The sequence below is a fragment of the Sarcophilus harrisii genome, chromosome 4 (genome assembly GCF_902635505.1).
Source record: "Sarcophilus harrisii chromosome 4, mSarHar1.11, whole genome shotgun sequence".
Taxonomy (NCBI): Eukaryota; Metazoa; Chordata; class Mammalia; order Dasyuromorphia; family Dasyuridae; genus Sarcophilus; species Sarcophilus harrisii.
Window position 1 is genome coordinate 325,067,295 of NC_045429.1, and position 18,208 is coordinate 325,085,502.

Consider the following 18,208-nt stretch of genomic DNA (forward strand, 5'->3'; position numbering starts at 1 on the left):
AAAGAATCCTAGGGTCACACAGCTATTAAGTGTCTGAGACAGAATTTGAACTCAGGTTTTCCTGGCGCTAAGTTCCATGATCTGTCCACTGTACTAATCAGTTGTCTGGTCCCCAGTTTTGTGACACTCTATCATTATCCTTAGCTCTTCATTTTCCTTCAGGTCTTCACCCCATATAGCCAAACAGTTACTAAATTTTTCAACCACAATACCTTTTGCATTTTTCTCCTTTCTTTTCATTCAGACTGTAAACACCTTAGTTCAGGTTCTCATTGCCTCTCATATGAACTATTGCATCCTAGTCTCTCTCTAATTGAATTCACTCTCTTTACAGCTGACAAAGGGATTTATTTCCCTTAAGCAAAGTTCTGGCAATGTTACTCCCCTGCACAATATATTTCAGTGGCTCCCTATTGCTTCTAAGATAAAATGTAAGCTCTTCTTTTTGACTTTTAAAATTGTTAATAACTTGCCCTAACCCATATTTCTAGCCTCATTACCCATTACTACTTCCCCCCAAATGGCCCCACTTTCTGTTCTTCACACATGACTTTCCAGCTTCCATCTCTGTGCACTGGTACCTTCCATGCCTAGAATGCATTTCCTTCCCACCTGTGCCTCATAAAAGTCTTTATTTCCTCCTCCTTTAAAATAGTTTCCTAATCCTCCCTATAGTTAATGCTCTCCTGGCTCAGAGAAAACACTTTATAAATATTTGTTGGTTGACTGACTCATCTTTATCTTTCTCCCAGTACCTAGCAGAATAGGCACTTAATAATGTGTGTTGAATTGAACTGAGTTCACTAATCATAAAAGTGAGGCAAAGAAAGGACAGCAGGAGATGGGCACATCAGTGGAGATTCCAAAAGGATCTTCTGGCCACTTTCAGAGGTTTTTAGGCAAGAATATGATGGTAAATGTTTATTGACTGGCATTTCTTTCCCCATCCCACACTCCAATCCTGTATTTACAAATTTAATCTGCTATTGTTAACATTTTTCTCCTTCATTTTCTCTAGTATGGTTAGGCAACAAAACACTAAGTCAAACCCTGATCTATAGCATTTTTGCTATATCTGAGCTGGCTCTACCATACCCTTATTTTCACAACTCAATGGTGAATTCATTTTCCTTGTTAAGATCCAGCACTAGTAATATACTGTTATGTTCATTAGTCATAAATTATACCATTTCAACTCATGGATGGAAGGAACCAAGGGGTTTTGCTTTCATTGAACAACGAATTTTTTCTATCTTAATAAAGCAAAATTTGTGTCCTGGATCCTTTTTTCCCCTTTTGGTCTCATCTGTCTCCAAGTGATTTTTCTCTTTGATTCTCTAAGGCTGCTGATGCTGGCAGCCTTGAATCAAGTCTTATTGTAAAGAAAAGACAAATAAAAGTCAAAGAGGATCAGAGAGGGCAGTTCCAGTAGGTTTTCTGTGTTATGTTTGGGGAAACTGAAGCTTTGGCAAAAATCTGGAAACAGAAAGACACTTGATTAAAGTAGGGGATAGTGATCTGCTTTGTGGGAGCATTCTAGATGGTGCTTCGTAGCCTAAAAAGAGTTCTAGAAAATTGAAATATTTATCTAATTACTTAACAATAATTCTATCAGGAAAGGAAAGACATTTTTCTGTTTATACTTTTTTTTTTATTGGGCAGAACTCAAAAGATGTCATCATTGTCAGCTGATAAGAATGCATTAGACAAAACCATAATTGAAAACTATGAAACGGTAGCTTGTATGTTGTTTTTAGTAAACATAGCAGCCTCATTATGTTTGTCCTCTCAGACATCTCTTCCTTTTTCTTTTCCTTCCTAATTCTAGGTTACCTTCTGTAATGTATGGGAAGGAAGAGAAGAGGGCTCTTGCATGGGAATATCTATTTGATCGGGCATCATACAACTTTAGATCTTTAGTTGAAAGTAACTCTTGGCAAACATTCCAAGACCATGTGTAAGTAGAAAAGGTATCATAAAAGGACTCATTTCCAGATTCTAGCCCAATCAGATCACCTCGAATCTTGCGCCAGAAGTTGAGCATGTCTTTCCGGTGCCCAAGGGCTACTCCCAGATGGTATGCATCAATACCTTTCTTTACCTGTGAAATGGAGAAAGGTCTGATATTGGAAATGAATACTTTAAAAGAGAGAGGGATAGGGATACTTTAAAAGAGAGAGGGATAGGGATAGGCACACAGCATTCAGTACTTTGAAATAACAACTGTAACATACAAATATATCAAAATAAAGGAAATTTGTAGACTCCCAGATTATTAGAGCTAGAAGTGACTTTAAAGACCACCCTCCCATTTTAGAGATGAGACAGCGGCCCAGAGAAAATTATTTGTTTAAGGTCACATGGTAGGTTAATGGAAGAGCCAGGGCTTAAATCAATACATAAGCTAATTTTAAGGTCATTTTCAATTCTCCTCACTGCCTCTTGGTTTCATGTTCTCAAGCCAGTCTTATTGGCTAATGCCAATGAGTTTATTTATTCAATTTGTTAACTTTTCAATGTTAATTTTATTTATTTAGTTTTAATTTATTTCATTCTTGACATCAAAAAGGGCATTTCTATTCACACAGAACAACATATAAAATGATTCTATATGAAATTTATGTATTCTACATGAAACTTCCATTGGCGAATCTTCATTTTTTTTTTTTTTTTTTTGGCAACTGGGATTAAGTGACTTGCCCAGGGTCACACAGCTAGGAAGTATTAAGTATCTGAGGCCAGATTTGAACTCAAGTCCTCTTGACTTCAGGGCTGTTGCTCTATCTACTGTACCAACTAGTGGCCCCTGAATCTTCTTTTTTTACTGTTTGCTTCTTAAAAAAAATACATATAAAAACGTTTACATGTTACTTTCAAAACTCTCTGTGCTCCTTTTGGAATTTATTTAGTTAGTGTCTCTTCTGAAGGTTGGTGATGGAGCCATGATCCAGCAGTCTATTTGGTGTGTTGTTGGAATATCTTTTATTGAATAATATATATTAAGATAACTCCTGTTCCATTTTCTCAATGAAGTTTGTTATGACTACTCTATCCACAGATTCCTCTGGCTCCTCTGAATAGCAGAGGTTCTTAAAAATAGCACTAATTATCTGGACACCATTTTACATGGCACTGATCATCTAGATTTTCTTCCATTGTTAGCAAAATTTATACATATATGTTTTCAATTAGAAACCCACAGAAGCAAGTCCCTGCTAACTGGTACAGTCAATAAACACTGAGCCTGGCATCAAGAAATCCCAAGTTTAAATGTGTCCTCGGACACTTACTAGCTATATGACCTGGGTAAGTTAGTCCTGTTTGTGTCAGTATCCTCAATTGTAAAATGAGGATCATAGTATCACTTCCCTTTCAGTATTGTCAGTGAAGATCAAATGAAATACTATTTGTTCTCCATTGCAGAAGTGGGCAATACACAGAGTATTTTAATACATTGTCAGATGTAGTTGATGTATTGAATAGTTTTGCTAAACAGATTTTCTTTTGAAATCCCTAGATAGGGGAAGGGGAGAGATATATCATGAAGTATATATAGTATTAAAACAAAAGGTATCAGCCATAAGTTTAAAACTGTTAAAAAGGTATAAAAGTGCTAATTTGCTAGAAGGTCAATTTGTTTCAAACCAGGAGCAACTAGTCCTCAGAAAGTTGTAGGTTTTGATCATTATCATATTATATCATATCCTATACACTAATAATTGGCAAGTAAAAAAGCTCTACAATAATATTTTGTTGCTGTTGTTCAGTCATTTCAGTTGTATCCAACTTTTTATGATTCCATTTGGGGTTTTCTTGGTAAAGATCATGGAGTGATTTGCCAATACCTTCTTTTGCTCATTTTACAGATGAGAAAATGAAGGCAGGTTAAGTGAATTGTCCAGGGTCACACAGCTAGTAAATCTCTGAGGTCAGCATTTTTTTTTAACTCTAAGCCCCAGCATTCTGTGTACTGTACTATCTAGCTGCCCCTACAATAATAGTAGCCTATAGCTAATATTTTTCTATAACTAAAAGCATTTACATATGTTCACTCATAGAGAGTGCCAAACTATAGAAAACCTAGTTCTTTCTTTTCCACTGGTATGAATCAGAAACAATCCTGGAGTCCTTCAAGCAACATTTAAAAGTAAGGAAAATTTAAAGGAAAGAAAATTAAAATTTAAAAAATAAGGAAATTTTTGAGCGCTTGCTTATATGGAGAAAAGATATCTTTCATCACCTGTTGCCGTAGACAGGCTGCTTCAGCTACGCTCCATTGTCTCTTTTTCTTCATTATGTGATCAATATTGATAATCTCTTCTGGCCAGTCTGAATTTTCTAAAGGTTTAAAGGATGCTGCCTTTATTTAAAAATAAACAAATAAATAAGCAGAATGTATAAATTAATTAGTAAGCAAAATTACAATTCAGTGCTACAATAAAAGGAAAATAGATCTGTCCTTTATTCCCCCTTTTTAAATATACCTTATACTATTGCTAAAGCACATCAAAGCCAATTACTTCTCAGTGCCAAGTAGAGTATTGTGTACAAACATGTTCTTAACAAATCATAGAATCATAGATAAAGGTATCTTAAGAGTTTAACCTCTCATTTTACAGATGAGAAAACTGAGACACAGAGAAGTTAAGTGACTTGCTAAGGGTTACATAGCTTATAGCTGCCTGAGGCAGGATTTGAGCCCAAGGTTTCCTGACTCCAAGTCCACTCCCCTAATTCACTATGATATACTTCCTCTAAATCTTTTTCAATAATCATGAAGGAAAATGATGTATAGATACATGTAAAATTTTATTAAAATATATATTTAAAATATAAAAGTATAAATGTTATAATTATATATAATATATAAAAAGTTTCAAATCCACCTACCATTAGTTAATATATGTGCATACATAATATAGACATAAATATGTGCATACTTGCATGTGCATACATATAAATTATTATATATATATATCTCCTATATTGATTCTAAACAACTCACTTCCTCAATTTCCTCATATGTAAAATGAGAATAATAAAATAGCACCTCTTTTGTTGTGAGAATTGTCATGAAGATTAAATGAGACAATATTTGTAAAATACTTCCACAATACATAATTTACATTTAAAAAGTGCTTACTTGATCCTCTTAAGAATGAAGGATATATCAGAATGCTTGCAGTCTTGGGAATGGAAGGGGATAGGTATAGGAGGGAGGGAGAAAATTCTGGGCCACAGAATCTTACAAGAATGAATGTTGAGGAGGCAGAGTCAAGATGGCAGAATAATGGCAGGAACAAAAATGAATGTTGAAAACTATCTTTACATATATTTGGAAAATAAAACACTATTGAAAATTTAAAAAAAGAATGAAGAACAACAATAAAATTACAATAAATCCTTCTTTCTCATCTTCCTTGTGTCTTTTCTTCTTCCTTCCCTACCTTCCTTTCTTTTTTCTATATTCAGAGTCTAGACTTGCCAGAGTTTAGGAGGTTCAGTGTAAGCAGTAAGATAAGTGTGGTATAAGGGAGATGAAAAGAATTTGTGTTCATTCCTAGACATTCCAAATTTGCCTAATTTCTTGGTTTCTCTTTATCTTGCCTTATATGGCCTTATTTGTTTCTCTTAAAGACAGTGAGATAATAATGTAGTGGATGATGCTAAATCCTCTGCCTCAGATACTGTCTAGCTCTGTGGTGGTGGTGTTTGTCCTTTGTTTTTGAATAGGACCAGGACACCAAGGATATGATGCCATGATATGCAAGTGAATCAGATTTAAGTGAGGGAGGGCTGGGGCAAGGTCACCTGCCTCACTTTCCCTTCAGAGCCATCTGGGTCCAGTGGCCAGACATAGATCAAGACCACTGGACATGGTCTTGGATGTAATAGAAGACCTTGGTCTTTTTAAGCTAAGATCTTTAACGAGTCTTGACAAGGCAAGTCATTTAACCTCTTTCAGACTTATTTTCCTCCTCTCTAAATTCCTTTCTAAGATTTATGATCCTTATATATTTGTGTGGCAGAAACTTATTTTTTAGGGGAAAGATTAGGCTGCCTAAACAAGTCATTGTTGTTTGGTTGTTTTATTCTTTTCCAACTCTTAGTGACCCCATTTGGAATTTTCTTAGTAAAAATACTAGTTGTTTGCCATTTCCTTCTCCAATCATTTTACAGATGAGGAAACCGAGACAAACGGTGTTAGGTGACTTGGCCAGGGTTACATAGTTAGTGTCTGAGGCCAGGACTATGAATTTTCCTGATTTCAAGTGTAGAAGTCTATCCACTATACCACTTGGCTGTCCATGAACAAGTCAGTAATTCCGTGCAATTTTTTTCCCCAGATTATGCCTGTATATATGTTTCTCTTTCAAAGATAACTCTTTTTAAGGGTTGATATTCAGTCCTGATTGATTTCCAGAGTTGTGGTGGTAAATTGAAATAGTGGGTATGGAAGCAAGAATTTAATAAAATGTAAAAGAATATACAAATGTGACCTATTACTATTATTATTATTTTATTTTTATGGTGTGAAAGTGGATAAGGGAACTGGCCTTGGCATCAGGAAGACCTAGATTCAGGTCCAGATTTTGATACATATTGGGTTAAGTAACGCCAGACAACCAATTCACTTATCCAAGCATTAGGCACCTTTTCCAGGTTGTAAGTTGCAGAGCTGGTGCAGGTTGGCATTGGCAGAGGGAAACAACCACAGGCAGAGGCAAATAGGTTTAGCAAAAAAACAAATAAATCCCAAAACCAAAATCCTCTAAACCTATTATAGTAAAAAAATAAAACCCAAAACCAAAAACTTGTCTACAGATGACCAAAGTATTTCTATCCAAGTCAACATTTAGATATATCCCACTTTGGTCCAAACACTTGCATGGGAGTCTAAAATTAGTTTTTAATTCTATTGTACTTTAAAATTTAAAAAAAATAATAGCCTTTTATTTTCAAAATACTTGCAAAGATAGTTTTCAACATTCACCCTTGCAAAACCTTGTGTTCCAAATTTTTCTTTTTCTTTCCCTAACCCTTTTCCCCTAGACAGCAAGTAATTCGATATATGTTAAACATGTAATTCTTATATGCATATTTCCACATTTATCATGCACAAGAAAAATCAGATAATAAAAAAACAATCAAAAAGCAAGCAAACAACAAAAAAGGTGAAAAAAACTATGTTGTGATCCATATTCAGTCCCCATAGTCTTCTCTCTGGATGCAGATTGTTCTCTCCATCACAAGTCTATTGTAACTGGCCTGAATCACCTCATTGTTGAAAAGAGCCATGTTCATCAGAATTGATTTTCACATAATCTTCTTGTTTCTGTGCTGTACTTTTTACTTAATTAATGTGATAAAACCTCTCTTACCTGTGCCTTCCAGTTTTTTTTATGGAAAAAATAGTCTTCAAAAAATTGTAAAGGCTCTCTTTTCCTCAGCACCTCCAACCTTTGTAAATCTTTGAATGGTTTTCCCACAACTGTCCCATCCATATTTGGAAACAATGGAAAGATGGGTATTTTAGCATACGGGCTGTCAGAATGGGGACTGCATCCTAACAAATGTAAGAAGGAAATTGGAATGAATCATGGGAGGTAATGAATAACAACATTAAGCAGAGTTTATAGATACACTCCCCATTTCCCCCAGTATGGCAGGAAGACCCAGTGTCTACCACATTCTTCTGGAACTCTAAAATCTGGATCTTCCAGAGGTATTAAGATTGCAAGTCAAGGTCATGTCATTGCAAGACAGGTGATGTCAGAAGACTTGCTTAATGGAAGAGGATTGCTATTAGGATATGACTTGGGGCCTATTCTTTGTAAATCTGATCTTTAGGACAAATTCCTTCCTTAACTCCTGGTTAAAAACAGGTGACCCATCTTACTCTTGAGCTCTTCCAGGAATTTCAGCAAATCCTTCTCGCTCATTATTGCAATTCGAGAGGCATCAGCAAAGGCGGAGGTGCTGGTCCCTTGTTGGGTAATCGACTCCCTTCTGGACTTGCGTCTCTTTTTTACACCAGCATCGTAGCGCCTCCACAGTGGTCTGCTGGCAGCATCATGATACTTTTTCCGGTAATAGCTGAAACACAGAAGATTATACAGGAAGGGTTCTAAAAACAGGGGTATTGGTCCAGATGTAAAAATAGCTGAGCTGTTATTAGGTGCCAAGTTGTATAATTTATTTTGATACTTCATGTCTGTTGAATAGAGTTCAAATTGAACTTATCAATTTACATAGAATAAGCACAAACCCTCATCTAATCTTTTTATTCCTTTACCTTCAAAGTCCTTATCCCTTGTTCTTACTTCTTGTCTTCTCCCCTCCCTTTCAATACCATCTTGGTCATATTGAAAATTATTGGTTGGGGTCTCCTTGGTTTCATTGTGGTTCAGTGAGTGTAACAGAGCATCCTTATCATCAACAAACTATTAGTGAGTACCAATAGGATCCATGGTACTGGTACTGTCCTGGATGCTTAGGTACATATGCTAATGAAAGAAAAGTACATTCATAGAGTTATAGATTTAAAGCAGGAAGGGACTTTAGGACCATCTGATTTAACTCCTTTAATTTGCATATGAGGCACAGGAAGGTTACAAGGATAGAAAGTATCAGTGGCAAGATCCTTTGACTTGAAAGCCTTTAACACTCTCATACCTTCCTTGCCTCCCTCTTTCTTTGCTTTCTTTGAAATCTTGATTATATATTTAGTCATTTCAGTTTCCTGTTGTTCTTTACTCTTGATTCTTTTCCCTCTATATCTTATCATTGTTGATCTTTTTCTAAACCTTAATCTGGATTTCTCCTGTTATCAACCTTTTCTTGCTGCTGAACAGTTCTGAAGAAGTCGCTACTTCCCACTGCAGATCTTCATCTGAATATTCCAAAGGCAACTCAAGCTAAACATGCCTAAAATAGAGCTCATTATCTTTTCCCTAAATCTTTTCCCTTCTTAATGTTACTTGTTATGCTGGGAACATCACCATTCTTCCACTTACCCAGGTTTGCACAATCTCTGAGTCATTCTCCACTTCTTTCTCCCCAATTCTAATCAGATTCTAAATCTTGTCCTTTTTATTTCCCTAATGCTCCTTGTTTTTTTCCCCCTTTTTCTTTCCTATCCTTATCTATTCTCACTTAGATTACTTTATAGTTTTATGTTACTCCCTTATTCAAGAAGTTTTATTATTACCTTACCCATAGCATATTACTTATAGCATAAAATACAAATTCTTCTTTATGGCATTTATTTAAAGTCCTTCATGTTTTAGCTCCCATCTATCTTTCCAGATTTCACAATACTCCATTCTTCTGTACCCTATGATCTAGCCAAATTGACTTCACTTACAGTCCTGTGTACATCACATTCCATATCTCACTTCCATAACAATGTACAGACTATCCCCAAATGCATGGAAGACTCTTTCTCCTCAACTCCATCTCAAAGACTGGTGGTGCTTTTAAGGGCTTTAGTTCCAATGCTGCCGATTTGGTCTGTGTGTCTCTTGTTTCTGCCTGTAGCTTATACATTGCTACCAGATTTTAATTTTTTTAAAATTGGGTTTGTTATCCCATTGACACAGTAAACTCCTGCTGAGGGAATTTTCTTTGTCAGTATTGATTGTTAACTGCTATGTAACTTGTGTCCTTAGAAGCTTTCCCAAGGCATTTAGAGGTTAAACGAGAGGTTAGTTAATTGATTTGTTCAGTTTCTCAGTCAGTATTAGAACAGGGATTTGAACTTGGGTCTTCCCAAATCCAAGAGAATTGGGTCTGTATCTAGTAGACTATGCTAACTTTTCCTATAATTACCCAATTAATTTTCCTAAAATTTTTACTTCCAACCTTCCCCATCCCCACTATTCAATCTCATAGAATTCATAACCCTAGATTTGGATTATACCCAGATTGTCCTGGTTAGATTTGGAAGGTTTGATGGGAAAGATCAGGTAATATTCATTTGTGCCTTTTCCAGGTGCCTTTTCCTCCATATCTGATGTCACTTTCTGCTGATCCTGTTTTTAAGGAAGTGTGGTAGCCTCATCCCTGTGTTACTTCAAGAGTTTTTTCCAAGAAGGAAATTTTTTCCTCCAGACACTCACCATACTATGTCTATCATATACTTCCTGGGCAGTGCTGAAGTTTCCACCAGCTTTGACAGCATTTCAAACAACAGGATCCCCGTAGAATCAACAAGATCTGAATTGGGGTCAGTATCTGGGACTGAAGAGAAAAGAGACATCTAAAAGTACATTCTTTACAAATCATTTACTATGACCTTTGAACTTAGGGTTTCATTTAGGAAAGGAATTATCTGTAGTAAACATAGGCAACAATGAAATTTAGTAGAAAGAGCCCTAGATGTATCTTAATTATTGCCCATGTGATCCTGGGAAAATCACTTCCCATCCCTGAGTTCCATTTTCTTTCTTTTGTAAAATGAAATGGTGATTTCTGAAACGCTCTAGAGACTTCTCTGATGTTTTTTGGTTCTGTGGTTCTATCTGTACCTGCAACCAAGTGACTCATTTATTAATATGAAAGGAAGTGCTGAAAAAGGGTCACATTGAGCATTTTCCCTAACTGGAAGAAAATTTCACTTATTATAAAACAAATTTAAAGTAATGTAGTTATCAATGCAGAATAAAGGAGAACTTGAAGAATAATATACACAATGACTTAAAAATGTAAATAAAAATATAATAAAAATGAAAATAAAATATAGATAAAAAAATAATTATTCAAATCACAGTAAGAGCAATGACCATCACTGAATCCAGTGGTCACATGGCTGACTACAAGTGCTGAATATGGCATAGGAGGACAAGTTCAGAAGTTTTATTGATTAGGTTTGACTGCTATTTTTTGTTACAAGGGATGGTTCAGAAAAGTAATGGGTGAAAGGGAAGTGGTTGTTATATTAAAAAAACATAGTCATCAGTAACTTTTTTTTTTTAATGAAGTAAAGTTCTATCACTGTTTAATTTCTAGGTAAATATTGTTGCTGACAAGGATAGAGAAGGTAGATACTACACTGCATGTCTTAAGGAATTTCATATTGCTTCCACAAAAAGAAGAATCATTTATGACTAATATGTCCATATGCCCAATGTTGAATGTCCAATATTGAAGTATAAATGATGCTGTTTAAAAAAGTACTTGAAATGTTTCCTGTTTATACTGAAGGCAGACCCCATCTTCTGACTCAATTAGGTTACAAGATCCCTACATTGTCAGATGAATTCATTTGTAGGTCACCAATTTGAAATAGGGATAATTATTATTATTATTTTTTTTTTTGCTAAGGCAATTGGGGTTAAGTGACACACAGCCGGGAAATCTTAAGTGTCTGAGACCATATTTGAATTCAGGTTCTCCTGACTTCAGGGCTGGTGCTCTATCCACTGAGCCACCTCGGTGTCCCCAGATACTTTTTCTTAGAAACAACCTCATACTTATGTGTAAGTTCCCAGATCATCATCCCCTAAAAGCCCAGTTGACCTAAAAGATATCTGTGGTATCAATAGAACTATTGTGGAAAATTAATTTCCATTTGCAAAAAAAAAAAAGCTTTGCTTTTTTGGGGGGCCATCAGTATTAAGAGAAACCTCTCCAATCCAATAGTATCAAGGGGCAGTTTCTTAACTCAGTTAATAGAGTTTGGGATTGTAGACTCACTCTTCTCCAATACTAATTCCTTTGATAGGGCTAGTGAGATGATTCATACTAAATTTGCTTAGCAAGTTATTTTATGGATATCATTGCAATGGGCAAAAGTATCAAGAGACCAGATTATGCATTCTAAATGAGTTTCAGGACAATTTTAGTGTCTATTGTCAGCTTTCTTCCCATTGGTTTTAGTAGCACTTTCACTCACCAACAGCTTGGATAAAACGATCATCATCTGTTAGAACAGTCAGAAAATCTGAAAAATTGAGCTTTCCATCTCCTGCAATAAAAATCTGGGGATTAGCCAAAGCAAACAAAAAATTTTAAACTCAACAGTACAATGATTAGCTGTTTAGAGGATTAGACTTGGACTAAATCTAACTTGGTTTTTTTTGTTTTTTGTTTTTTGTTTTTTTTGGTCTCAGCTCTTTTCTTGTGCTTTATGCAAGACAGGATGCACAGTGCCCAAGGCCCATGGAGCTCCAGGCTTGGAGTTCTCATATGACCTCAGGCACTTCTAGCTGTGTTACTAGCAAACACTTATAATCTCTGCCTGCCTCAGTTTCTTCAACTCTAAAAAAAAAGAATAATAATAGCACTGACCCAGGTTCTTGGGAGCATCAAATAAAATGATTATTTTTATATAATAATAGGTTTTCCTTTTTAAAAAATACATAGAAAGATACACATTCACCCTTGCAAAACTTTGTGTTCCAAATTTTTCTCCCTCCCTTCCCCTCCCCTAGACAGCAAGTAATCCAATGTAGGTTAAACCTGTACAATTCTTCTAAACATAGGAAATGATGATTTATAAAGCACTTCATACAGTTCTGGCACACAGTTTAATAAATAAGCATCTCCTTCCTCCTTCCTTTTTCTTTTCTTATGACCGTGGCTAAGTTCCTCAAACCTTGTGAGTCTGTTTTACCTTTATAAAATCTAATAAAGAAGAAATCCTCTGTCTTCTAAAATGTATAGGTACAGGGTTGGAGGAACTAGAGTTAGACAAAATCTCGTAGGGGACTAGGAAAACGTCAAACCTCAAATATGAGTCAACTGTGTCACGTGGCAAACACCTTTTATGGTACACCACATAGGTATACCATGAGATGTTAGCTGTATGATCTTGAGGGAACAACTTAAAACTTTGTTTTTCGAGTTTCCTCAATTTTAAAATGGGGACAATAACAGTCCTTACCTCCAAGGGTTGTTGTTAGGATGAAATGAGGTAAAAAATAACATACCTCATGGTACATAGTAGGCGTTTTTAAAATGCTATTATTGTTATCATCATCATTAGCCATATTTTTATAAGGAACAAAATAGTAAAGAGAAGAGAAGCCAACTCAAATAAGATAAAGAAAATGGCAATGTTTTCAGAAAAAAATAGCTTAGGAAGGATGTCATATAGGTTTTAAAAATGCTATTATAGAAGATTAGACTTACTCTTGTTCTATTCTCTGAGAACAAAGTAATAAAAAGTAGAAATTACAGAAAGGCAGATTTTGGCTTACCAGAAGGAAATGTAGTCCCACCACAAGGTGGGTTTGATAATCTCCTGAGGAATATCCCTTTGTATGTATGACAGAGAAAAGAGCTATCAAAGAGGCCTTGAGCTCTATAGGAATCTCAGAGCAGAAGATAAGAGTGGAGGCTACACTCAGTGAATCAGCAAGCATTTATTAAGCATTTACTATGTGCTAGACGCTGTGCTAAATTCTGGGGACATAAAAAAGATACAAGAGACCATTCCTGTCTTCAGAAATCAATTTGGAAAAAGAAGAAAACATCAGTTTTGTAACCACATTCTCAAGGATTGAGAAAGTTACAAGAAAAGGTCTGCCCTTTCTTTAATATCCCTTTCCAGTGTTTTATCAACACAGACTATTACTATGCTGCTTTTTTACTTAAAATGTATGGACTACATCTCTTAACTTGCATTTTGTCTCATTTACAGAGACCAAGAGTGAAGTTTATTTATGTGTGTTTCTACATACATACATGTAATATGTTGTAATTATCTATTATATATAATAGGTTACATATAATATGTAATATAATACATTATAAAATATAATAGTACATATCATTTATAGAATATTTATAATGTACACATACACACAGAGTCAAATTTCCACTTAAATGTTGGAAATTTTCCTCACTGGTGGCTCAAAACAAATGTAATTGTATTGCTAATTTTCACTTGTTATACATTTTCTAAAGCATTAAAGGGAATCATACATATGAAACCAAGGGGCCATTTTACTGTCCCTAGGCTTGAAATGAGCTCATTATTGTCACCACCACCACTTAATACCTCTACCACTATATGTACTTCCACCATGAACATTAACCAGTTTAGGCATTCAGAGAAGCCAAAGAAACAGGAAGTATAATTGGAAATTTAAGTACTTACTGTCAATATCAGCAAACTCAAGTTCATCCTGGGTTTCTTGGTTTGTTAGCTCAATCCCCAATTTAGCTGCAGAGGACTGTAATCCATGTAAATCAATGCAGCCAGATTCATCTTTGTCAAAGCTCTCAAAAGCTTCCAGGAATGCTACAGACATGGAATCAATTCAGCAATAAATTGGGTTTGACAACGAGTCAAACAGAAAAGACATTATGTACTTTTAAAATTCAATGGTCCCAGATGAAGGTAATATAATTAATCCAGACGATATAATTATAACTGGTAAGAAATTATGTTCTCAAGTGTTGAAGAAAACCCACTTATAGGAAGAGGACAATATGTCCTTCCCAGAGATCTGAACCAAATCATGATTTGAAAATTGGAATGAATTGCAATCCTTGACTGGAAACCAAACCAAACACCAGTTTGTTGGTTTTTTAAGTAGAGGGAACTAAAGGTTCACCCCACTCCCAAATCCTACCCACCCCAAAAAGTATCACCCAGCTAACTGGCTGAAACTAAAACCAGCCCTATACTTTTTCTCAAATTGTAGAATGAGAATAGTAGATGATTATATTCTCCAAATCTTTGTGAAATAGATGTTTTACTTAGGTTGAACCTTTATTTAAATTCATGATCCTGGTTTATAGCCATATTTATATTTCTCAAAGATTTTAATAATCTTTTTATTTTTTAAAAATTTTTAAAATTTTTAAATTTTAAATCTCATATGAGATAGTCCATATGGATTCCATTATAGTGGCTGAGTAGACCAGATGAATTCTCTGATAATGGCAGGAACTGACTTTGGTTCAGTTCCATAGATCTTAGAAAATAGTATAGATAAGAGAAAAAATGAGTATAGCTAGAACACCATATAAGATATGTTTTTGCTTGTTTCTTAAGACTTTGATAAGTTTAGATGGAGAAAGTGGAGGCAAGTATTGCCACCAGTCTGGCATTTTAAAAAATAATCTTCTTCTCTAAAAGAGGACCTAGGATTTCACATATATTAATTCTGCTAACCCATTTAAAGTTAGGTCAAGGATTGCAAGATGTAGCAGGACCTTTTGTTTTGTTGTTCAGTAGTATCTGATACTTCATAACCCCATTTGGGGTTTGCTGGACACATTTCCGTCTTCAACTCAGTTTACAAAGAAGGAAACCAAAGCAAAGAGGGTTAGATGCCTTGTCCAGAGGAATCTTCCTGAATTCAGGGCCTGTACTCTATCCAAGGCATTACTTAGCTGCTGATAGCAAAGGCTTTGAGTACAAGGCTAGTCTCATCTGTGGATTTAATTCAAAGGGACTTATTGAGCATTGGCCATTCAGCGATGACTTTTTTTTTCCTGCTACAATAATTTTTTTTCATTCTTTGGCTTTTTTATTTTTTTTTTCTAAATTTGATTTCTGTTTCTCAAATTAAACACTAAAACAGAAACATTTCTATATAAAGCACAACACAAAAGATTTTGTGTGAAACCATGACTCTTTCACATAATTGGCTATAATAATTTTTAAAGACCACTTATTAAAATGTAGATGGATTGAAGTTTTTGCCAATTAAGGGAATATTTACTGGGTTCTCTTGAAATATTGAAGTATCTAAAGGGATTTCTTTTTTATTTTTTTTATTCTCTTCTCCATTCATGTAATAAACCTTTGATTAGGGACTTTTTTTTATCCTTAGGATGGATATCCTTATGGACTACATCTCTTAAAAGATTTTAGTATGATTTAGTATACAATTCTAAAGCTTTCCCCAGCATTTTGTAGATACATGGGCACAAAATTTTCAAGATGAAGATCAATGGTAGAATGGTGGCTACAGGGGTAGGGGGAAAGAGTGGAGAAAAGAGGGGACAGAGATTCTCTTCATGCTCTGGCCTATGATTGAAGATACATCCTAACAAAGACTCCATGAGCAGCAGAACAAGTGAGGTATCCACCAGCCAAGCCACTCCTCAGAGAGCCAGCAGGGAGTAGCCTACAAATTTCTGCCAGAATTAAGATCAACAAGCAAGAAATCTAGTCCCCACTATATGTGAATGACTAAAATCCATCACTTTCCCTGTGCCATAAGAGTCAGGAGGCTTGTTTAAACATTTGTACTTTGTGTTTATTTTAACCTTGAAGCAGGAAGCAAGTAATAATTAAACTCTAGCCCAGTAGAGGTGGGATGAACTTGAAGAATTGTTGATTTGCACTTACTTTGTATTATTATCTAATCTGATCAAACTACTTATCAAATCTCCATAGCCATAGGTTAAATCATATAGCCATAGATCTGTTATCCCCCTCCAAGTTATTGATTTGTTTAAAAATAGAAAAGTATTCTATTTTTGATATCATTTGATGTCAAAAGGATAGTACAGATTTGCCCTAAAAATCCTAGAATATTTCTTAGAAAAATAGCAAATATTTTAAGGACCTCATTTGGGGGGATAGTTAATTTCTAATTTACAACATTACCTTCTAGTTGTCCTTGAGTTAATCGCTCTTTGTGTTTAATATGGTCCTGAAGAAAGCCTGGGAAATCCTTACCCCTGTGTTGAGATATAGTGAAAGATTAAAAACTAATTCATAACTGTAAGATGTTAGTTGCACTCACCAGTTTGGTTTCTGGGAATGACAGAAACTATTAAGCAGGAATAGTTTTTTTGAAGGTCAGGTTATTCAGTTCACATGTCTATTGGCTACACAGGTGCCTGTTCACAGGTTCAACTGAGGCTGCTTTCACTCAAGCCCTCCACCTGATCTTTCCAACTTAAGAGGTGTGTCCATATTGTGTCAGTAACAAGAAATGGAAAGGAGAGCAGGCATTCAAATGGCGATCTTTATTGCTACAAACACTATTTCTGTGCATTGTGTTCAAAAAGTTGAGGACCTCAGAGGGAATAATGTCATTAGATGCTACTTGCAGATATGGATAACATTTCTCCCCATTTACCTAAGGAGGCAGTTTGTTATATTGGAAAGGAGGTTCTATTTGGAGTCAGAATTCACAAGTCCAAATTCTTACTATTGTCACTTGACACTTGACCTTGACCCTGGGGGGGGGCAAGTCATTTAATTGTTCAGTAGGCCTCAGTTATTCATCTCTATAATGAGAAGTTGGACTAGATGGTCTCTCAACTCTAAAATGTAGTATCTTAATAATAATATATAATATTTCTCCTAGTACAGGAGAAGGGTGTTGCCTTCTTGTGAGTGTTTCAGTTGGTTGTTGTAGCAATCCCTGTGACTCTACTTTAGTAGTGACTGTGACCAGAAAAGAATTTTACTTATATTCTGGATCTCATAAGCCTCTAGAAGGTATGCATAGCTAAAATATCACTTTAGGGGACTAACTTGGATTGCTGGATTGTAGAAATGTTACACTGCAAGGAATGCTTTTACAACTGATCCAATGTGATGTTGCCACATTAGCATATCTGTTCTCTGGATCTCATATGAGATAGTCCATATGGATTCCATTATAGTGGCTGAGTAGACCAGATGAATTCTCTGATAATGGCAGGAACTGACTTTGGTTCAGTTCCATAGATCTTAGAAAATAGTATAGATAAGAGAAAAAATGAGTATAGCTAGAACACCATATAAGATATGTTCTTGCTTGTTTCTTAAGACTTTGATAAGTTCAGATGGAGAAAGTGGAGGCAAGTATTGAGATGTTATCCCCTTAGAACTTTATCAGGACAGATTGTTATTGCTGAATGTGGAGAAACATGACAAATGATGACAACTTTTACAAGTTTTAAGCATTATTTGTAGTTTTTCATCTTTTTCAACAAGTTTATTTATTTAGCTTGAGAATGATAAGGCAAGCTCAAATAAATTCCTATCCACAAAATTAAATTGTACTGAGGCAAAATGCAAACTGATTATCATAAATGAATATCTGACAGTCTGAATATTCCAAAAAATGGCTTTTTTGGGGGGGGAATTTTGATTTTGGATTTTGGGGATTTTGATAGGGATTTTGAACCCAAGTTTCTTAGTCATTTTGCTCAGAGAAGTAGAAAGTACTTTTGGTCAATTGTAACATGTATTTATAATTCCTTTATTAGTCAACCAATAATCAGAAGTCTTTGATATCAGAATCAA

At 35.2% G+C, this 18,208-nt stretch overlaps 1 protein-coding gene across 11 annotated transcripts in view; it reads right to left on the reverse strand.

Moving 5' to 3' along the window:
* Positions 1-1,628: 1,628 nt before the first annotated feature.
* The window catches only part of EFCAB3 (EF-hand calcium binding domain 3), a 203,745-nt gene continuing 187,165 nt past the window's right edge, over positions 1,629-18,208 (reverse strand). For all 11 annotated transcript variants that reach the window (XM_031965939.1, XM_031965935.1, XM_031965929.1 and 8 more), the window contains 8 exons: positions 16,574-16,647; positions 14,105-14,248; positions 11,897-11,968; positions 10,122-10,242; positions 7,901-8,097; positions 7,383-7,567; positions 4,241-4,360; positions 1,629-2,101 (listed from right to left, as the gene is read on the reverse strand). In XM_031965939.1, the coding sequence (XP_031821799.1) occupies positions 1,775-2,101; positions 4,241-4,360; positions 7,383-7,567; positions 7,901-8,097; positions 10,122-10,242; positions 11,897-11,968; positions 14,105-14,248; positions 16,574-16,647 (1,240 nt within the window). In that variant the 3' untranslated portion in view covers positions 1,629-1,774. The remainder of the gene's footprint in view (positions 2,102-4,240; positions 4,361-7,382; positions 7,568-7,900; positions 8,098-10,121; positions 10,243-11,896; positions 11,969-14,104; positions 14,249-16,573; positions 16,648-18,208) is intronic.